The sequence below is a fragment of the Mesoplodon densirostris genome, chromosome 18, assembly GCF_025265405.1.
Source record: "Mesoplodon densirostris isolate mMesDen1 chromosome 18, mMesDen1 primary haplotype, whole genome shotgun sequence".
Taxonomy (NCBI): domain Eukaryota; kingdom Metazoa; phylum Chordata; class Mammalia; order Artiodactyla; family Ziphiidae; genus Mesoplodon; species Mesoplodon densirostris.
In genome coordinates, this window is record NC_082678.1 from 57169788 (window position 1) to 57190948 (window position 21161).

The window sequence follows — 21161 nt, forward strand, 5'->3', positions numbered from 1 at the left end:
ACCCCCAAGATGGACACATGCCAGCAGAGGTCAGAGCCTGTGTGGCAGTCAGGGACAGAGCTCAAGGGGGTACCCGGGCAATGGAGATCTATGGCATTTATGAAGGGATTTCTTCCTCCTTCTTGAGAGGAGTAACTTTGAATTTAAAGCCATCTTAGGCATTTTTAAAACAAATTCAAATGTCTTTCTAAACTGGCATCACCATTAGAATTCCAAGATAAATCCATTCCACAGAGAAAAGGGCAGTACTACTTACCAAGCACCTATGATGTGTAAGGCACTGAGTTCCTATCACCCTCTATGTCCTCCCGGCCACCGAAGAAGGTATGATTATCCCCCTTTGACTGAGAAGGGGGCTGAGGCGCAGGTGGGTAAGGAAATGGCCAAGGTCACACAGCATCGGGATCCACACCTAGGGCTGCTGTCCTCCAGATCCATGCTCCAGAGCACTGGTTCTCAACTAGGAGCGATTCCGTCCCCCAGGGGACACGTGGCAGTGTCTGGAGACATTTTTGGTTGTCACAACTAGGGGGAGAAGGGTGCTACCAGCAACCGGGCCTCTGGGCAGAGGTCACAGATGCTGCTAAACGTCCTACAATGCACAGGACAGGCCTTCGCAAGTTACCCAGCCCAGAATGTCAGTATTGCTGAGGCTGAGAAAACTAGTGGTTCCCAGTCTGGGCTGCACATGAAACCCATCTGGGAAGCTTTAAAAATTCAGATGTTCATGTTGCACACTGACCAATTACATCAGGCTGGGAGGGGTGGGTCCCCAGTGTCACTTGTTTTTTAAAGCTTGCCAGGTGGTTCCAATGTGCAGCCAACACTGCTCTACGTTACTTATCCTAGTGGCCTCTGTTCCACTTGTGGGACCCTGGGGCAGGAGTACCAAAGTTGTCCGGGTTGTACAATAAACAGCAATGCTGTGAGGTCCTCACCACCTCCCAGACTCAAAGGCCAAGGCTCTGGTTCAGCGGGTCCCTCCACAGAGGCAGACTGACTGATGACTCACCCATGGGGGTTATCGGTGGGCCAGTAGGGTGGGAGGTATTTGCTGATCGTTCCCTGCCTCTGGGTGGGGAGGGAGGGCCACAGCCAGGAATCTCCCCAGGTGGCTGTGAAAGCGTCCCGAACACTATGGACCAAAGAGCGAGGCTGCCACCTAATGGAGAAATCAGATATAATGGCTCACTGGTTGAGGGCCTGCTGGATACCAGGTGATGTTTTACTGGATTCTCACAACAGCCCTGTGAGAGAGGTGGAGACAAGGGCCCCCAGACACAAAAAGATGAAGCCACGATGAAGCCACGTGCGCAAGGCCCCAGTAGGGCAGGGTTTGAGCCTGGATTAGCACCTGTCTGGCCCACAAGAGAGCCCCGGGCTTCCCTCGACATTCTCACGCTGGTCCCAGAGGAAGAGGACCCCTGGACTGGGCCGCCTGATTCCCTTCTGATGTCTGAACTTCCCCTTGACTTCCAGGCAGGGCCTGGAAAGAAAGAGACCCTCTGTCGCAGCACAGCCTGGAAATTAACAAGCTGCCATCTCCAATTGCAAGTCCAAAGCCAAAACGGGAAACAACTTCCTCTGGTCTCCACCACAAAGCTCCCAGCCCCGGGAGAGCGGTTTATAAACATGGGTGCACATACTCAGGCAAGAAGGCAAGAGACCACGGCATATTCAAGCGTGTGGATGTGTGTGCCCCCACAGCACACACACACCTCGGACGGTCCAAGTCAGCCCCCCGTCTTGCCTCTCCTTTTCTCATCGCGAGGACAGTCCTGGGTGCTGAGCCACTCTGGGCACTTCAGACGAGGCCGAGGGATCTTGGGGGTCTTGAAGAGGTTGCTCTCTCTTCCCTTCCACCGGGAAACCCTTCCTCTGGCTGCAAATGGAGTGAAGAAGAATTCCTGCACAGACAGAAGAACAAGGATGGAGAAGCGGAGGGACCATGTGCCAGGCACTCCCTCACTTCGTCCTCAAGAGGATGTAGGTATTTTCCTCATTTGGCACATAAAGCAACAGAGACACACAAAGACTGAGAAACTTGTTTAGGATGAACCAGCTGTACATGTGTGATTAAAGGGAGAGAAGTAAGGGGAGTGGAGACTCACCTGCAGCCACGGAGACATTTAAGGATTCGAGTCCAGGAGGCAGCTGCCGGCCGGGCCGGATGTTAAGCAGAAGCTGGCAGGAGGCCTGCACCTCCCGGGACAGACCAGAGCCCTCGTTCCCTGCAGGGTACGGGGGCCAGAGGGTTAGGGAGGCCCCAGCTGTTCACACAGGCGCTCAGAAAATGCATGTCTGAGCACAGAAAAGCAGGGGCACCTACCTACCCAGCACTAGAAGAGTAGGCCGGTCCCAGAGGAACTCCAAGCAATTAGTGATGGGGATCTCAGAAGACAGGGAGATCTCAGGCCCCGGGCAGCCCACCGTGCCAGCCACGAGCCAGCCCTGCCGGGCTTTGGCCTGAAACAGGGAAGAAGAAATCATGCTCTAGCTCACCAAACCTTCATCAGAGCCCCGGCCTTGCCCATATATTCATTCCCTCGTTGAGCCACCAGATTCAGTCAATAGTTATTAAGCACCTAGAATGGGCAGGTTCTGTTCTAGGCACTCGCATAAGGCAATGAACAAAACAGGCCCAAATCCCAGCCTCGTAGAAGGGTGGTCAGGGAAGGCCTCACCGAAGTGACATTTGAATGCAGACCTGAAGGAGGTAAGGGAGCACCATGTAGACATCTGGGGGAGGAATATTCTAGAAAGAGATCAGTAAGTGCAAAGGCCCAGAGGCGGGTGCTTACCTGGCATGCATGAGGAAGAGCAGAACAAGGTGGCCAGTGGACAGGGAGCCACTGAGACAGGAGAGGAAACAAAGGGCCACGTGAGGTAGGACCTCAAAAGCCACTGGAAGGCCTTTGGCTTTTACTCTGAGAGATGCAAAGGCTTTGAAAGGTTTTTGAGCAGAGAACTAGTAACATGGTCTGACTTATGTCTCTACAGAATCACTCTGCCTGTGTTGAGAACCACTAGCAGAAACAAGCAGACCAGTTAGGTTTCTGCAATGATACAGGCTAGAGATGATGGTGGCTTGGACCAGAGTGGTAACAGTGGAGATGGTGAGAAATGGTGAGAATGTGGAAATAACATCAAGGTAAAAACAAAAGGATATGCCAACAGGTGGGACATGGTGAGTGAGAGTAGCAAGAATCAAGGAGGGTGCCAAGGTTTTGGGGCCTAAACAACTGAAGGCATGGAGGAGTTGCCATCAATTAAGCTGGGCACGTCTGCAAAAGGAACAGGAACAACATTTGGAAATCTTGTTTGAAATGACCATAAGACAGAAAAAAAGAGCTGTTGAGCAGGCAACTACATATGTAAATCTGAGGTTCAGGAGCAAGATCCAGGAGGGATACAAGTTTGGGAGGCATTCGAATATAGATGGCATTTAAAGCCATCAGATTGGATGCGACAACAAGAAATGAATATATACAGGAAAGAGATCCAAGGACTGTGACTTGGGAGCCCTGGGAGAGGATGGTCAGGGAAGCTGCTAAATACAGGGCAGTACTGCCCCCTTGTGTCCAGCAAGGGAAGCACAGCTGAAGAAAAATGTGTACGGACCAGGAGAGGGGTTTTATTAATACTTAGGTTTGCCCCTTTCTTCTTAGATATCGAAGTGGTTTTTTTGGCGGTGGTGGTGGTTTTGAGGGTTTCTTTTCTTGCTTTGTTTCTTCGCTTGTGGGAGGGACGAGGGGAAAGGCATGGACTAGTCCCTGTTCAGGTTGCCTTTCAAGCCGCGCCCCTCGTGGAGGAACCAGGAGCCACCTGTTCCTCACAGCTGAGCATTTACTGAATACCTGCTTACTGGGCAGTGAGGCACTGCGTAAACCCGCAGGAGGAGCAAAGATGTACGCCTCGGAAGGGAGTGCGGTAGAAGTCCCTAACATCAGATTCTGCTCCGTGCGTGTGTGTTTTCCTTTTTTTTGGCCGCGCCGCGGGGCATGTGGGATCTTAGTCCCCGACCGCGGATGGAACCCGCGCCCCCTGAATTTGAAGCGCGGAGTCTTAACCACTGAACTGCCAGGGAAGTCCCACCATGTGTGGTTTTTAAAACTCCGGATCCTTCTCTTCCTAAAGGGATTTAGAAGGATGTAGGAAGCGATACCAACACGCCCCCTTCTCTCCCTTTCGTCCATCAGCTGCTAGCTGGGGGCCCTTGGAGAGACTTAACTTGGCTCATTTCTTCTCCTTTACTGACACCCCGCCCCCCCTCCTTCTCCGCGCCATTACCTGTAAAAAACCGGCCAGGTCATCAGTGGAGAACACGTCCATCACCTCCATAGCCCCGGCGCTGGCCTTGCTGACTACAGGACTGAGCGGGCAGCTGAAAGGTTTCCCCATGCCACCGTATGAGGCTGGGTAATCTCAAGCCCGGTGCCGTGCCCTCCCGCCAGCCCCCAAGAGTTAGGGGTGAGAATTTTGGCATTGGGGAGGCCTGGCTGAAGGACCACCCAAGGGTCAAGGTGCTTAGGAACTCGGCTGCGCCTCCAAATTGGGGCACACGGGGAATAAGGGGAGGCCATGCCTGTTTCTCCGGCTGGTGATGACTTTATCCACTCCGAGAAAGTGAGCGGAGCGCAGCACGGCCCCAAGATTCCGGGGATCCTGTAGCCCCTCGAGGACGAGCCACAGCTGCTGGGGGTCGTCTCCTGGCCGAGCCTCCCCGGCCTCCCCGGCCTCAGCCCAGGGCCGGGGCCGCAGCGGGCTCACTTCCATGCAGACGCCCTGGTGGACCTGGTAGCGGCACAGGACGTCCAGCTTCCGCCGTCTGGGCCGCAGAACAGGGATGTCCCGCGCCTCAGCCGCGCGCAGCAGCTCGGCCCGCTCCCCCTGCAGCCTGGACCTACCGGCCTGGAGCAGGAGCCGGGCCACGCGGCGGCGAGCGGCCCGCAGAGCCAGGAGACACGGGGACAGGCCAAATAGAACCTCCAGCCCCCCGGCCGGCCGCGGAGTCGGCGCCAGGTCATCCAGGAGCAGGCGGCTTAGCTCCTCCCCGCCGGGCCGCTCCCCACGCCCCGCCGCTTGGGAGATAGGACGCGTGAGGAGGCGACCGCAGCAATGCCAGGTCGCGCCCCCGACGGCGGAGAGCAGTGCCATGGTCGATGCCCCAGCTGCGTCCTCAGGAGTGGTCAACCCCGCCGGGGCCCGCTCCCAGGCCCCGAAAGCGGGTGAAGGGGACCCGAAGGCTGCTCCCGGCCCACCCACTCAGATACAGGAAAGGCCAGCATTCCCAGTAGGGTGCTGGCCAGAACCCGGCCGCGGAACCTAGACAGGCCCCTCCTGGCCCCCACGTAAACCACTCCGCTTCCGCGTTCGGACGGCCCCGCCCCCGGCCTGGAGCCGCACGGCGCATGCCCACAGCGCCCCCTGCAGGGCCGGCTGAGCGACGACCTCCACCGCCCAGTCACTGGCCCGAGGGGTGCTCGCCGCTGAGCTGACCCTACCGTGGGCTGCGTTCTGCACCCTTCAAGGTCCCAGGAGGCTGGAGGACCTCATTCACCCTAGTACCAGCAAAGGACACTTTAAGGGGATGTGTTGGCTTCCCTATTCAACCTGGTTAGTCGTGGTGACTCCCTCCCCACATCCCGTCCTCCACCAGGCGCTGGTGACTTTCCTCAGAAGATTCTCCTACATCCAGCCCCTACTCTACACCTCCATTGCCTGTCAGACCATCGGCACCAGTCAGCAGGACCCCACCAATCACTTCCTGTGCCATGGCGCTGATTCTCTAAGTGACAGCTCTGTGCCTGACCTGCACCTGCTGACAAACCAACCGATGCCCTTGGCCCACAGGTAATGGCCAGACTCCTTGCTCAGCACTCAGACCCCCGGGGGATCCAGGCAAGGAGCTACCTTTTCAGCCCCACCTCACTCCTGCACTAAGTTCTGTGCTGTTCCCACAATACTGCGTGCTCTTCCGGGCCTCCCCGCCTTGCAAGCCCTGTTGTCTTCTTTTCTGGCAGGCAAACTCCTACCCATTTTCAAGACCCAGCCCAAAGGTAATCCACACTCCAGGAGCGATGCCCCCAATCCACCCACCTTCCCACTCTCCTGGAAGAAACTCCGAGACACAACCATTCCTGATCACAGGAAGGGGGAAGACCTGAAAGACACTTCTGAAGCCAAGGTAGGTTGTCGCAGTTTTTCTTTTTTAATGATCACAGTGAAACCCACATGGGAGGCAGGCCCTGGTACTCTGCTGCCAGAGAGTGGAGTGAGGACCCCTCCGGGGGCTGAGAAGCCACAGTGGGGCTGGAGAACTGGGACGGGGAATAGATGGGGTGGGGGTGGGATGCAGGGAAAGGAGGAAGCCCAGAGCCCCGAAAGCCATTCAGATGGAAGGTGAGGGCTTTCCTCTGCCGCCCATCCTGAAGGGACGGGGGTGGGGTGCAAGAAGATAGGGGAAAGCCCCACTTTTGGCCACAGCCCTTTTCCCAGGTCCAAGGGAAGAGACCAAGGACAGCAAACAAAGGCCAAGGAGCCCAAGACGGAGACCAAGAATGAATCAGCAGGGAAAACAATCAGGGACACCACCTCCTCTCCCCTGCCCATTTTTCAAATTCGGTGGAAACAATTGGACAAGATTATATGAAACCTCAAACAAGTTTTCTAGCCCCTGCTTGGGGTGGGGAAAGGAAGTGGAATCCAAGGGTCCAGAAATCAACACCCTAAATCCAGAGGCAGGTGCCAAGCCTTGAGGGGCAGGGAGGGAAGGAGGAGCTCCCCACAGGAAACTAGGTCACCTGCTCCGTGGGCCTCATCTGGATGTCTCCGATCTGCGGAAGGCACAAGGCTTGAGGCAGCCAGGATACTCTCCCCACCCCCTTAAAGCCTCCCTGCTCTTCTCCTCTGGGGACGGTTGGGCTCCTCCAGGGGATGGACATCCAAGGCCAGACTCACCTGGACGTGTGGCGGGGTGCTGAGGACATAGATGACAGCCTTGGCCACATCCTCAGGTTTCAGACACTGAGAGCACCAGGGGGAAGGGGCGAGATGAGGGCAGGATGGACCCACGTCCCCTCCCACCACTGAGGTCCTCTCCAGCACCCCCATTCCCACCACCACCCTGCAGGAGGGGCGACAGGCTGGCTAGAAGGGCGAGGTCTAAAGGCCAGGGTTCCCTCTGCCTTCATTTAGGAAGTGAATGGCTTCACTGGGCCCCACCTCCATGTGTTCATAGGTGGCAGCTGCCTTCTCAGGGTCCTTGTCATGGAGTTTGAAGGCGAATTGTGTCTCCACCACTCCTGGAGAGATGCACTGGGCCAACAGAGACAGCCTGCTCAGGAGCTGAGCCCCAGTCAGAGGCCAGGCCTTGGGGAGGTTGCAGAGAAAGGATGGAAGCCAAAGGGCCCCAGCTTCACAGTGATGGCTGCCCGATATCCAGCAGCCACCTCCTCCCTCCAAAGCTGCCATTGGGGATTATCAGAATGATTGCTGCCAGCTACAGAGCCAGTACTATAAGCCAGTCAGTTTTACAAAGTGGTGTCCCTTAAAACCTCATAACCTGAGAGGTATTATTATCTCCATTTTACAGATGAGAAGACTGAGGCTTGGAGAGGTTGAGCGAGTCACCCAAGGTCATACAGCCTTCAAGGGAAGAGCCCAGAGTCCCACTTTCCAGCCGTGGTTTCCCACAATCCCTTGCTTTCCCTCAGTCTCACCCCACCACGTTCCCTTCAGGTCACCCGCCTCCCACCTCAAAGTCCGAGAAATGCGGGAACTCAGGTACTGAGCAGGGCCATGCAAGTAGCAGCAGAGCCCAGTAGATGTGGGCCCAGTACAGACTCGGGAGCTCTAAGCAGCACAGCCAGGACATGGGCCCCCGGGCCGCGAGTGTGTGGGGTGAGCGGGCCTGTGCCTCCCAACCCCCACCAGGGCCAGGCCACCCCTCACTGTGGCTCGGATGTGGGTCTGGGCCTCCCGAAGCTCTTGCCTCAGCCCCTCTGTCAGCGCAGTGACGGCGTACTTGGTAGCACTGTAGAAATGGGCCACAGACTGGGATGGCACTTGGTGGCCAGACATGCTGGGTGGAGGGAGGGAAGGGGAAAGGAGAGAGTGAAGCAGTGCCCCCTGCTGTACCAGCCAACCCCACCCCCTGGACGCCTTCTAAACGGGACCTCCAGAGGCCATCGTCACGGCCACTGGCCCAGCTTCTGTAATTCAAGCAGCTCCTGTGAGCCCCACTCTTCCTAGGAGTACCCCCTACGCCGACCCCAGCATTCACTCTCCAGTCCACGCAGGTTGTCAAAACTCTCGATTTCATCTGTGTGTTCGCTGATGTGGCTCTATTGGGAGATCTGTGGCACAGAGGCCACGTCTCCGGGGTCTCCCCAGTGACAGAGACTGTGCAGTCTTTGTGCCACGAGGTGAGGTTCATGCTGCGGCCTGAGGAATGGAGAACCTCAGTGCCAGGAGAGCCCCCAGGCTTCAGCTGCAACGGGGCTGAGCTACCCCTTTCAGCCAACTAGGGGCTGGCATTTGACACATACTATTCTTCCCCTCACCACAGTCGTGCCATTTGGGTATTAACTGGGTGTTAAATCCCTGTTTTACCACCCAGGAAACTGAGGTCCAAAGAGGTCAAATGAGCCGCAGCCGATCACCCAGCTGGGAGGGCGCGTGGTGATCTGAACTCCGGCCCTCGGCCACCGGCCTCACCTGTTGATGTTAATGATGTGCCCGTCATCCACCTTCCGCTCCCTCACGGACTGGTAGGCCTCCCGTGTGCAGATGCTGAGGGCCAGCACGTTCACCTGCAGGCCAGAGGGGCAGTGGGGTGTCTCCAGCTTGGGCCCATCTGAGCAGGTGATGGAGCCACAGAGCACCCTGGGGTGGGGTGGGGGGGCGGGTGGCATCCAAAACAGAGTCCAGATCCTACCAGAGACCCATGAAGGGGACAGGTCAGCTGGCTTTAGGTTCCTCCCCCTCAAGCCTCCTGCCCCAGCTGACAGCAGAGGAAGCACCTCTCCCTGGACGATGCCCCCCAAACGCACCCACAACCCAGGAACCCTCCCTGTCTTGGCCGTCTCCTGTGCAAACAGCAGGACCTCTACCTTAGGGAATCATCTCCTTTCTTCTCCAAATGCCCTACTCTTCTCTGGGACAGAGTCACTGGCTCGCCTCTCTCCTAAACAGCCTAAAATCCTTCCAAAAAAGACTTTAAAAATCTCTCGGGCTTCCCTGGTGGCGCAGTGGTTGAGAGTCCGCCTGCCGATGCAGGGGACACGGGTTCGTGCCCCGATCCCGGAGGATCCCACATGCCGCGGAGCGGCTGGGCCCGCGAGCCATGGCCGCGGAGCCTGTGTGTCCGGAGCCTGTGCTCCGCAACGGGAGAGGCCACAGCAGTGAGAGGCCCGCGTACAGCAAAAAAAAAAAAAAAAAAAAAAAAATCTCTCCTCAGGGGCTTCCCTGGTGGCGCAGTGGTTCAGAGTCCGCCTGCTGATGCAGGGGACACGGGTTCGTGCCCCGGTCTGGGAAGATCCCACATGCCGCGGAGCGGCTGGGCCCGTGAGCCATGGTCGCTGAGCCTGCGCGTCCGGAGCCTGTGCTCCGCAACGGGAGAGGCCACAACAGTGAGAGGCCCGCGTAACGCAAAAAAAAAAAAAAAAAAAAAAAAAAAAAAAATCTCTCCTCAGGACAGATCTTAGCCTCTCCCCACCTTACCCACTGCTCTCTGTGCCTTTCCTGTCCCTCCCTTGAGACTACAGTGGACAGGAGGCCTGATCCTCCTTCATCCTGCGCCTTCCTTTAACCTCTCTTCCATCTGTAAGACTAGGCAGAGACTCTTCAGAGGGTGGGTTAACTTGTCACAGGATGGCAAGGGACGTCCCAAGGGCATGGGGGCTTCCTGCCTTCCTTGGCCCCCTCCCACTCCTGCTCCTCTGGCAGAGGTGACCCCAGATCCCCGCCCTTCCTGGAACAGAGGCCTGAAGAAGTGTCGCTGCTCTAAAGCTCCTGCCCAGCCCCACCCCTTTAGCCTCACCCACGAGGACAAGCAGCGATAAAGCTTTCAGCAGGTCTTCGCTCTCTCCTCTGGGGAAGAGAGGAGACCAGCCAGGAGATTAGATGTTTCTCTTTATCAGGTGTCAGAGCCAGGCATCAGGACAAATAACTCTCGGTGTAAACCTGCCCCAGCATTCACGGCAGGACATAAGAGGTTTCCAGCCCTGCTTCTGGTCCTCTTAACAATGTGGGTTTCTGAGGCAGAGAACTGAGCTCCTGAGGACGGATGGATGGAGTAAGAGAAACAGATCCCCTTGGGCCAGGGGAGTGGATTCTCCTAGGTATAGGGGCCAGGGGTTCCCTGTGTGTCTAATGATGTGGTTCTATTGGGAGATGCCTCATAAGACGATCCTAAGAGAATTATATAGTGTTCAAGCTGAAAGGGGTCTTAGGGATTTAATATATGTGCCTCAATTTACAGATGGGTAAGCTGAGGCCCAGGTTTAAAGACTCCCTTACTGCAGGTGACGACCACAACCCGGATCTCCCAGAAGGCTCTCTGAGGGCAAAGGCAGTGCTTCATTTCCCGTTTATTGTTTCAAGCTTCATTGCATTATTTCTGGGCCCCGGCACCTGTTAGGCGCTAAATCTATTGTGAGCACATGTGAAAAGGATTGTGAGGGGAAAGAAGCATCCCATTTACACAATGCTTTCAACTTCTCAGAATATTTTCATACCCCAATATTGCCTCACAATACAGTCTAGAAGTTGAAAACCCATGTCCTGAAGGCTGTGTTTGGTCCACACATGGTTTTGAAACATTTTAAAATTCACTTCCAATATGTATTGGAAGGTTTCATATATTCAAAAAGTATCTGTGGAGTGTTTGCAGGCTGAGGTTATGACAGAGAGTAAAACAGACAAAACTCCTTGCCCTCCTGGAGCTGAGGTTTTGGTGAATGGGAGGGGTGAGGTTCCACATGAAAATCTAGGTCCTCTCTTGCTCTCAGAGAGGTCATAGGATCTGCCCGCACTGCTCAGACTTTAGCGCAGCCACCCCCAGACATCCATGTATTTCCCATATGACCCGCCTCCCTCCTTTACGTACCTACCCAGCCCCAGGGGACAGTGGAGTTTGTGACCCCAGATATGGATGGTCTAGGTGTGTTTCATCCCAAGGGGACAGTGGAGTTTGTGACCCCAGATATGGATGGTCTAGGTGTGTTTCACCCCAATTAAATGTGACAAGACTGAAGCTCAGACAGCGTAACTACCTGCCTGAAGCCACATAGTTACTGGCGGGGCTGATCATCTTTATCTCCTGTCTCTCGGTTCTTCCCGTAAGACCATGGTCCCAAGCACTCAGCACAGTGCTGACACTTGGGGACTGTTCAGACAGCCGTTCTCTCTCCTATCCATATCTCTTCCAATAGAAGGAAATCAGCCTAGACTTGAAGAACTGCCCCCAGGGGCTCAAAGGAAAGAAGAATGAAAAAGATATGGCCATTCATCCACTCTCTCCTTCCGGGGAGGAGAAGCAGGGGAAAGTGCCCCAGGGAGGAAACTGAAGGCCCCTCTCAGTAGATGTCTATCCCCAGCAGCACCCTGGCTCCTGGCTCTCCGCTCTTCTCCCAGCCTCTCCCCCATCCCTGTCACCCCCAGCCACAGGCCTGCAGCCCTTACATTGAACATGTCCTTCCAACCGCTGGTGCTGCCTGAGAGCAGGGTGTCAGGCCGGGCCAAGCCGGCGTTGTTGATACAGATGTCCACACCGCTGTGCTGAGAGCGGACCGCCGAGAACATGGAGAGGATGTCCTCCTCATTTGACAGGTCACATCTGTAGGGCATCAAAGTCCCGGGGTAGCCTGCACTCTTACATTCGGCAGCCAGCTCCTATGAAACCCAACAGGGGTCTAACTGAGGTGAGCCGCTCACTCCACGCCTCCCCACCCAGAGATAACCTCCCACCGGTGGCACGGCTCACAGAACCCTCGCCTTTGGCAGCCACCTTGCAGCCACAGAGATGTTGGGACTGCCTATCCCCAAAGCGTGTCCTCTTTGGTCGAAGTCCCGGGGTTGGGGGGTGGGTGGTGAGAGCCGGGAGGGAGGGGGAGGCTGAGATCATCCATGGAGGAACCTGAGGGATAAACTCGAGTCTTCAGGTCTAAGAGGGGAGAAGGGCTGGGGCCGTGAGCGTGTCAGAGAAGGGGCCCAGGGACCCTGGGAATGGAGTGATATCTCTTTTCTGACTCTCTCCCCAAAGGAACACACCTCCGCTCGTAGGGGAGATGCAAGCCTCCCCCACCCCCCTGCTGCTTCTGCCGGTGCCACGAGTCACTGAGCTGGTTACACCAGGGCCTCGATTCTCTTCTCTCCCATCACTGCATCCAGTCCCTCCTGGCAGAGCTTATATCTAAACTATCGCCCTCCCTCCACAAACTGCAGCCAGTTGGCTCAGGGTCCTCACACGTACTTTTCAGCTGAGCCCAACTGCCAGTCGCCCCTCACTCCGCCTATAGAAAGGGTCAGAAAGTCAGGACGGATTCTTTCTCTCTGACCCACGGTGCACCACCCTCCACCCCAAAGTTTCTCTGGGTACTGTGAGCCAAGCCAGGTGGCAGGTGACATTGGGTGCCCCTGTGCATCGCCAGGGTCCTCAAGACACTGAGGATCCCTGAGAGAGAAAGATCTGAGAAAGACGGGCCATTGAGAGATGGCTGTGAGGGAAGCTGCCATTCAGAATCAGGGAGAAAACAAGCTACGTGGTGGCCTTGGAGGCCAGTGACCGACCGGGCACCTGAGCCTCGTGAAGGTGACTACGTACATGTGTGGGAGGGATCGGGTTGGCGGGTGCAGGGTGCCCTAGAGGAAGGCCGGCTTGGCCAGCTGCCCGGGAACACCTTCCTTCCCCCAGACCAAGTGGAGAGTAAAGGGCCGGGTCAGGTGACCTAGGAAATTCTTTTCTGCTTTAACTTTCCAAGAGTTTAAGAGGTACAGTCCTCAGGGACCCAGAAGTCCCCTTTCACCTACTCACGACCACCTCAGGAAATAGGGCTTCTCGTTGTAGGAGGCCAGAACTCAAATTTTGTTTTTGTATCGATGAATGAGTGAATCAACCAATCCATAAAAGTAGACTGTGGACAAAGAAGCCTGGAATTCTCCCCTCCCCTGGCATGCAAATTCTCCCTTCCTCCTCCAGACTCAAAGCCCTGCAGCAAAGCCAGAATGGAGGGGCTCCCTGTCACCGCCTTCTGTGCCCTACCTGTCCTCATCGACCCTCGTGACCAGCCTTGGGATCTCCTTTGGGCTCAGGGACCCCTTTCCTGGCTGGTTTGGGGTCGGGAGGTGGTAGGAAGAGAAGGCAAGAGTGGCTTTAGAATTAGGGAATCAAGTGGTCTAATCCCTGGTCTGATCCTCTAGGCTCCAAAGTGCAGGCTGGGCCCTGAGCGCCTCAGGATAGGAGAAAGGGAGGGGGAGAGTGGGGCAACAGTATAGCCAGGTGACCTTGGGACTATCTAGGAGGCTATAAAGTGCACCTTTGGTCAGCGGCAGGGCGCGGGGGCGGGGGGGGGGACACCGTCCTCCTTCCGGTACACCTTCCCGCTGTGCCCCCACCCAAGGCCTCCTCACCCTCTCCCAGCCCAGGGACTTTGAGCAAGAGTGGAGATAAAGCTAAGCACTAGCCCAACCCCTGAGAGGGGTCTTGCCAGGGGCAAATCCAAAGTGATCCTATGACGGAAATTTCTTGTATTCTTCCTCCCTGCTCACAACTCTTGGGGCTCCCAACCCACGTTAAGAGAAAAACCAGGAGGTTCAGTTCCAAAATGCTTTGTCCCCCAGGGCTCACATGTTCAATGCCCTATTTCACCTAGTCAGTCCCACCTGGGACAGTGAGATTGAAGAAACGTCTACCTATATATCCCATTCGTCCCTTACGTCCATCGGTAGGAGCTAACCCTCACATTTCGGGGGAAGATGGAGCTGAGCCTCGTCAGAAAAGTTCCACTCCCACCCCAACCCCATTCGCAGTCCTGGGTGAAAATGATCATGATCAAAACCTCACTGCTTGGCTTTGTGGGCTAGGTCTGGGGACCAGAGGAAGCAATCCAGTAGCCAGCTTAGCCACTGAGGCAGGAAACTTTCTTTCCTCCTCCCTGGCTTAGCCCCTGATCTCTGGCTTCTCCCTTCCTCAGCCAACCCGGGCATGCAGGTCGGGGAGAAGGAGAAAGATGCCAGTGAGTCAGAGCGTTGGTATACTGGGGTAGAGGCCGTCAGGAGAAAAGGGTCCTTAAAAGACTGGACTTTGAAAAGCGAAGGTGGAGTCCTGCCCTGAGGGGTCCAAAAGCAGCCTCCCCTCCACCTAGGCATCCGTTTCTCTTGCCCCTGAGCCTGCTGCAAGTGACCCTGGGGTGGCGGGCAAGTGAGGGCAGCGTGACAGCTTGGCTCCGACCACTCCCCATCCCCCACCTGGACCCTAGCCCGGCAGAAACGACGTCACCCAGAGCGACCCGTTCCCCAGCAGGGCATTACCTCGATGTTGCCCACGGTGCGGGCACAACCCACCACCTTCAGTCCCTGCTGGACCAGGGCTCGGGCCACGGCCGCGCCGACGCCCCCCGAAGCTCCCGTCACCAGTGCCAGCCGGTCACGCCACCGCTCCATGCCGGCCCTGGCCAGGGTCCCGAGCCGCCCGCCCACCTCGCTTGGGGAGACCAGCACTTGGATCGCAGAGCTCCGCCCCGGGTCGTAGGGGCCCGGCCCCTCTCTTGTCACCACCGCGGCAACCGCCGCCGACCAGCGCCAGTCAGAGCTGCGCCTGGACCTGCCTCCACTCTGGCCTGCCTCCGCCCCCGGCTCCACCCTCCGCTGCTCCGCAAATGGCCACATCCCACCGGAGAACCAACAGCGGCCTGGCCACCCCGCCCCCTGCGCCTGCAGCGAGGGCACGGCCCCGCCCCCTCCGGCCCCGCCCAGTCTGCGCCAGGAGGAAACGGCTCCTCGTGGGACAGGGCCGGAGGGAGTTCGCGGTCCTGCTTTCCTGGTGAGCTCCTACCCTCCGGGGAGGAAAACGAAGTTTGGCGGGGGCTTGCACCAGGCCCGAGAACGCACGTACTCCTGCTTCCTGCTCGGTCTGCCTTCCCTGTTCCTGACCCCTAAGGCCAGGAAGAGAAATTAAGGGCACTTAAGGTGACTCCAACGCCTTCCTAAACCAGCCGGTGGCTGATGGGAAGGATTCAGCTCATAAAGGGCTGTGTCTCAGCTATCAACGCTGGGTGACCTTGGGAGGGGCTTTCAACCCTACCTGATCCCTTGGCCTTACTCACCAAGGAGAACTGATGGTTAAAAATGCAAAGACCCCCAAGTACACGTGTACTGGGGGGGGTTGTGTCCCCTAATGGCCTACAGTCTACAACTTTCCTTAAGCCCTCCCACTCCCATTGGAGCAAATGTTATCACGGTGTATGTAAGAGATTAAAGCAATAGCTAACATTTATTGAGCGCTTACTGTGTGACAGGCACTTTTATAAGCACTTTAAATATATTAATATGGGGCTTCCCTGGTGGCGCAGTGGTTGAGAGTCCGCCTGCCGATGCAGGGGACACGGCTTCGTGCCCCGGTCCGGGAAGATCCCACATGCCGCGGAGCGGCTGGACCCGTGAGCCATGGCCGCTGGGCCTGCGTGTCCGGAGCCTGTGCTCCGCAACGGGAGAGGCCACAACAGTGAGAGGCCCGCGTACCGCAAAAAATAAATAAATAAATAAATAAATAAATAAATAAATATATTAATATGCCCAAGAGCCATATGAGATAGTACCTATTAACACTTTCGTTTTATAGACTATACTGAGACAGATGTGAAGCCTGGCTCGGATGGCAAGCAGTCCAGTATTAGGCCAGGGGATGCGCTCCTAAACTGCCTGCACTCCATTCTCCTTCGTCTCTTCTTAGGTTGTTGGTTCTGTCCAAAGTAGAACTCACTTTTCTGACCACTAAGGATATTCCATCAAAGCATGAAAACTGCTTCACTTCTGCAGTCTTTATATAGCATCCTTCCAAAGAGAAAACATCTCTGCATAACTACTGGAATCCTGCTACTGCAAGCAACAGAATAAGCAGTGAATGTGGCTGGTTTATTCATTCAACAAGCACTCCTGTGTTTGGCCCCAGGGGCAAAGATGAAAACAAAATAAAACCAGCCCTTGCTTAATTTAGGGATCTCAAGAGAACCTGACTGCGACAGGTGGTGGAGAGGGGTTTGGGCTCAGAGCCAAGGGCTGTGGGAGACCCTTAGTCATTTTTTATGGATTCCAGGATGAAAGCACACAAGAGTCAGAAAGGAATGACTCACTTTACCTCCGCCCAAATCCCTATACAACACTTTGATTTGAAAAGACAACTCGGGTGGATCAAAAAAAATGCCACCAACTACAAAAGTTAAATCTCACTAAGCTTCTGCTGTTGCCCATTTGAAATCTGATTAGAAGTCTGATTAAGTGGTAGAAAGCCTATAAAATTCACTCCATCCCCACCGCACAGAGGTACTGACCGTCCCACTATTTGCTGCCCACCAAGTATTATCAACCTGTAGACACAAAACTCTAAGCACATGAGTTTACTGAATTACTGACTCAACCTTTTAAATGGCAGCCAAATGCTACTCCTAGGGGAATCTCTCCTTCTTCAGTACTCACAGACAGCTTGTGAAAGCAGTAAACTGTAATGCCACAGTGACCTTATTGTTGGAAACCAGATAAGCAACAGGCGCTTACACAGACTGCAGTGTGGTTAGCTCTCAGTGCAGCCTTCTCCTCCCAGTTCTCTACATGCTGAGTAATTACTTATCAGCAAACCTTTGGTTGAAATTCTGCCAAGTTTTGTTCTCATTCTTCTAGTTCCTCTGAATTTAAGGTGCTTTGTGTTCTGTATCAGGGAATTTATTAGTAACAGCAATTAAAAGTCTCATGAGGAATAAGATGCTAGCCAGTATTTAAAGGTATCACAGCAAACTTATTCTTTCAAAACAGAAGACTGGAAACTGCTTTCCTCGGTTGTCAGCTCTGATGGAGGGAAGAATTTGTCTTCAGCAATCTGCATCTCTCTCCTCATTGGCTCCTCATCCTCTCTAACATCAACACTGGCCAAGTATCAAGACCACAGGTGGCAAATTAAAATACTGCCACACATTAAGCAGAAACATGTACACCAAATTTTACTATGCGTATTAATAAATATTCTTTATTTTAAATTTTGCACATTGCGCTTTAACATTACATCCCAACATTTCGCAAGTGGATGTCTACTTTGTAAAACCATATATTCAGCTCATTGTCATTTCTGTACAGAAGTATAAGTACAACATTACTTTTTGCCACTAAGTTGCTTTTTAGTAAGTCTCACAGGAAGAGAAACATTTAATGAAAAGGGATGGCTTAAATCATACGGCAGGCCTGCGCAGCCACACAACTAAAGACACAAGCCTGAGGAAAGAACAAACTAAGGAGGTTACCTCCACCGTCTCCCAAAACAAGAAAGAATCACATTAAGATAAAATTTTGCCATAAGTCACTAAATTAAGAGTTTTTTTTGAAAGAGAAGGCGCAGTAGTCATCTTGAGTGTTTCATTGAAAGACAGAGCTATTTTATTTATTTAATTTGCTCCAGCCGTTGTCAACCAGCCACTACAAATGGGGCTCTTGTGATCATTTAAGCGGCAGTATTTATTAAATTTCTCCTTCAGATGCTGTCGGTATTGTTCTCTATTGCTGTAGAAAGACTGGTTATTAGCCATAAATGACTGTATTTCATCTTGTGAGATAAAGATTTCCTCATCTGAAGTACATTCAGACTCATCCTGCAAATCAAAGCAGTAGTAAAGACTATGACTTAAATTAAGAATGCAAAATGCTATGGTGATGGAGGACAGAGAAAAATGAAAGCAGTCTAACCTTTAGTTTAATTGGAATGTTTACAGGATAAGCATAACGTCATTCTGTCTTAGAAAGTACTAAGTAAGAATAAAAGGCAACTCAACTTGGTTTAAAACTCTGGATCTGTAATTTGTCCTAGAAGCCTACAAGCAGACTCCCAACACACTTCAGCCTTCAAAAGTGATTAGGGATGGTTACAAATAGCTACCAAATTTTAAATAACCTGACTTATCTGGGGCTGGTTCTATGTTGAAACTTTTATCTCTACACATTAAGTAAAATATAACCTTTTTTAAACTTATGAAATACACAGCATCACCATTAAACTTTACAACCATGTGAAAAAGGAAAAAGCTAATATTCTAAAGGATTTGGTTCCCTTGGGATCCCATAATGACGAGAGAAAAGATACCACCCTTCTCCTTCTTTGCCCCTCCTCCAAGTCCCACACAAACTATGCACTGGGTCACTTGGAATCAGGTATAATTCATCTAAAGTATCAAGAATTGGAGTCGGTAATAAAAGATTTTCCAAGTTCAGTTATATGCTTTTATCCTACATGACACCTAAAGGAAGTAACCTAGAAAGTGGGCTCTAGTTCAGATTCTATATTCTTTCCTGGTCTGGAAGGGTGGCTACCATAAATTGCCACTCAGAAAGGCAGTTTGCTTATAATAACGCTCGTCAAGGAGTCAGACTCCTGGACATAATGCTAACTCTATCCCCGTCTCCCAGCTAATCTTTTCTACCTTTGAGACAAGGGAAGACGAGGAAATGTGCTCCAGAGTAATTAAGTGGAAGAACAGGAATGAAGTCACCAAAAAATAATGAAATACTGCCCTTAACTGCTTAAAAGCCTCCTCCCATTCCCAACGTTAAACCCTCAAATACGTTCCCTCCCACATCTACCCCGTGAACAGTTATCCACAGAAAGATAATCATGGCTTACTTACAAGGAGTTCAACTAAGCTCTTGGCACCTTTTCCGGAATCAGGACCAAATGACGTTTCTGTATGTTCTGCAAACTGTGGTACATTTTTCCTATGCTCAAACCAAGGCAGTGGCTGCCCACCCTTTTCAGAGCTGCAACAGCTTTCAGGATGTGTATCTTTGGTCTTGTCACGGTGAAACACTGTGTGCACGGTATTTCCTGAGGCCTCTCGATTACCTGGATCTGTAATACAGCTTCCAAGCTTTTGGATCTGAAACCACAGCAAAAGGATTTCTCAGGTAAAAAGGCAGGGAATAATAGCAATGACTATTTTTTAAAGAAAAAAAATGCCCTGAGAGTGTGTTAAGATTTTAGCAGGAATACTGAATAACAGCAACAGCTGGCAGTTGCTAGGCATTTACTGCACACCAAACACTATGCTAACCCACCAATATAATTTCATCTTCACAGAACCTAATCTGACAGGGACTGTTATCGACATTTCACAGACGGGAAAACAGATCAAGCAAACTGCTCAAGATTACAGAGCTACAAGATTAAAAACTATTATGAAAAGAATGAATTGGATTTATGACTCACATCGACTGTTGGACAAATGACCACGTCAGACACACACATGCATATAAATTCACAAGATGAGCAACCAATGGAACTGCATAGGTACTCATTCTCAAAAAAAAAAAAAAAATCCTAGCAGCTAAGCTGCACACTTGCCACTCCAAGGAAAAGAACAAAGGTTTAAGGATTCCAAGTTATGACACTTACATGTTCATCACATTTCAACATCTTGCTTTTCTTTTTCTTCTTTTTATTTTTTCCTTTGGTGGTGTTCTCTTCAGAATTTGCCCAACATTCAACACAACTATCGCCATCATCCTCTTTATCTTCACAGTGATGAACACAGGAGTCATCACCTGCAGAAATCAATCATCTCTTATTTGGGTGTTTAAATCAGCCATGTAGCAGAAATAATTGGGAAGCTTAATCTGAACCTACCGTGTTCGTCATGATTACAAATGCCTTCAGTGCAGGCAACGTCCGAACCCTCCCGAGAACCAGTTTCACTCCCTTCCATGCTAGATGAATATCCACAATCACTACCATTACAGTGTGGCGATAAGCCTGAGAATAAATCAAGTGAGAGTTACAATTAACATGCCAATAAATATATTACGACATAGAATGAACCAACTGGGAACCACAGAAAAATTTCAAAATTGATGGCTTACTGAAAGTAAAAAGTGCATTAAATAATGGAAATATGATTGGAGCTTTACAATTTTTGATTTTGTTATTATTTAACAAATCAAACACCATAAAGAAAAAGGAAATACTAAGTGTCTGACTAAATTTTATGATATTCTTAGGGCTGTAAAGCAGTTCCTAAATTCTAGGTTACAGGATCTCTAAAAGCTCTTATATTTAAAAAAAAAAAAAAGAATAAACATAAGAGTTAATTTTTTAAAACTATTTACTTACCTTTCTTTATTTTAGGAGACCCCAAAAGATTGCCACTGCTAGGACAGGTACATGATGTACTTTCATTGGTAACAATTACTTCTACACAACTATTACCATCTTCAGTGCTGCCACAGGCTTTGCAGCTGTTTTCTATGAAGTCTGTTTCCTTTAAGGATCAATATTAAGAGACAGTAAAAAGCTTTACCTCCATAATGGCTATATTTTAATTTCCTTAACCTAAGATAGGAGTTACAAGGTTAAAAATTGACAAAAATTATTCTCATGAAAAATCACTAATTCATTTCAAGACCAAGAACCAACAAAAGTAAGTTAAGACTTAATGGTATCAGGGAAGTCTAGGAGAGCTATTCTCAAAGTGCAATCTGCTGACCCCAGGGGTTCCCTAGGTCAAAACCATTTTCATCATAACACTGAGATGTGATTTGCCGTTTTCATTGTCTTGACACTTACACTGATAATATAAAAGCAATGGTGGGAAAAGTTTCTTTAGCACAAACCAAGGCAGAGGCAACCAAAGTGTGTACTAACAGTCACCGTATTCTTCACTTGTCAAGCACTCTCATCAGGAAATAAATAAATAAAACGATATTTCACTTATGAATGTCTTTGATGAAGCAGTAAAAATACGAATTTTATTCAATACGAACTCATGGCGTAGAGGTCTTTTTATTACTCTGTGATAAATGGGAAGAATGCTTAAAGCACTTTTGATGCATACCAATGTATAACGGTTGTCTCAAGTAAAAGTACTTGTGCAACTGTTTAAGTTGCAAGCTAAACTAGCTGCTTTTTCCTG

At 51.9% G+C, this 21161-nt stretch overlaps 3 protein-coding genes across 11 annotated transcripts in view; all 3 read right to left on the bottom strand.

Moving 5' to 3' along the window:
* Positions 1 to 1195: 1195 nt before the first annotated feature.
* Positions 1196 to 5360, bottom strand: MRM1 (mitochondrial rRNA methyltransferase 1). 3 transcript variants are annotated; one of them, XM_060082534.1, is made up of 6 exons: positions 4908 to 5121; positions 4586 to 4794; positions 4291 to 4384; positions 2334 to 2466; positions 2112 to 2231; positions 1196 to 1907 (listed from the first exon to the last, which is right to left on the bottom strand). In XM_060082534.1, the coding sequence occupies exons 1-6, from the start codon at positions 5025 to 5027 to the stop codon at positions 1762 to 1764; spliced, it is 822 nt and encodes a 273-aa protein (XP_059938517.1). In that variant the 5' UTR covers positions 5028 to 5121; the 3' UTR covers positions 1196 to 1761. The 3 variants fall into 3 exon arrangements, 2 of the variants coding, with proteins under 2 accessions (XP_059938517.1, XP_059938516.1); XM_060082533.1 differs by having other exon boundaries at positions 4586 to 5360; XR_009530440.1 differs by having other exon boundaries at positions 1824 to 1907; positions 2330 to 2466; positions 4586 to 5360.
* Positions 5361 to 6294: 934 nt separating this feature from the next.
* Positions 6295 to 14769, bottom strand: DHRS11 (dehydrogenase/reductase 11). 2 transcript variants are annotated; one of them, XM_060081661.1, is made up of 7 exons: positions 14533 to 14769; positions 11686 to 11895; positions 8719 to 8813; positions 7954 to 8083; positions 7225 to 7317; positions 6961 to 7026; positions 6295 to 6836 (listed from the first exon to the last, which is right to left on the bottom strand). In XM_060081661.1, the coding sequence occupies exons 1-7, from the start codon at positions 14662 to 14664 to the stop codon at positions 6795 to 6797; spliced, it is 768 nt and encodes a 255-aa protein (XP_059937644.1). In that variant the 5' UTR covers positions 14665 to 14769; the 3' UTR covers positions 6295 to 6794. The 2 variants fall into 2 exon arrangements, with proteins under 2 accessions (XP_059937644.1, XP_059937643.1); XM_060081660.1 differs by lacking the exons at positions 6295 to 6836; positions 6961 to 7026 and having other exon boundaries at positions 7082 to 7371; positions 14533 to 14745.
* A 2442-nt stretch (positions 14770 to 17211) lies between these two features.
* The window catches only part of GGNBP2 (gametogenetin binding protein 2), a 31281-nt gene continuing 27331 nt past the window's right edge, over positions 17212 to 21161 (bottom strand). For all 6 annotated transcript variants that reach the window (XM_060081445.1, XM_060081447.1, XM_060081448.1 and 3 more), the window contains exons 10-14: positions 20363 to 20510; positions 19880 to 20005; positions 19649 to 19797; positions 18885 to 19133; positions 17212 to 17855 (exon numbers count right to left, since the gene is read on the bottom strand). In XM_060081445.1, coding sequence (XP_059937428.1) covers positions 17652 to 17855; positions 18885 to 19133; positions 19649 to 19797; positions 19880 to 20005; positions 20363 to 20510 — 876 coding nt within the window. In that variant the 3' untranslated portion in view covers positions 17212 to 17651. The remainder of the gene's footprint in view (positions 17856 to 18884; positions 19134 to 19648; positions 19798 to 19879; positions 20006 to 20362; positions 20511 to 21161) is intronic.

What these genes read in the sequence shown, in the direction of transcription:
- MRM1 (XM_060082533.1), bottom strand. Translation starts at nt 5,157, where the DNA reads ATGGCACTGCTCTCCGCCGTCGGGGGCGCGACCTGGCATTGCTGCGGT. An exon ending in ATCACCAGCCGGAGAAACAG is followed by an intron (nt 4,385 to 4,585) that starts GCATGGCCTCCC and finishes GAAACCTTTCAG; the next exon opens with CTGCCCGCTCAGTCCTGTAG. An exon ending in ACCTGGCCGGTTTTTTACAG is followed by an intron (nt 2,467 to 4,290) that starts GTAATGGCGCGG and finishes TCCCTGTTTCAG; the next exon opens with GCCAAAGCCCGGCAGGGCTG.
- DHRS11 (XM_060081660.1), bottom strand. Translation starts at nt 14,664, where the DNA reads ATGGAGCGGTGGCGTGACCGGCTGGCACTGGTGACGGGAGCTTCGGGG. An exon ending in CACATCATTAACATCAACAG is followed by an intron (nt 8,084 to 8,718) that starts GTGAGGCCGGTG and finishes CCCTCCACCCAG; the next exon opens with CATGTCTGGCCACCAAGTGC. An exon ending in AGACCCACATCCGAGCCACA is followed by an intron (nt 7,372 to 7,953) that starts GTGAGGGGTGGC and finishes AACCTCCCCAAG; the next exon opens with GCCTGGCCTCTGACTGGGGC.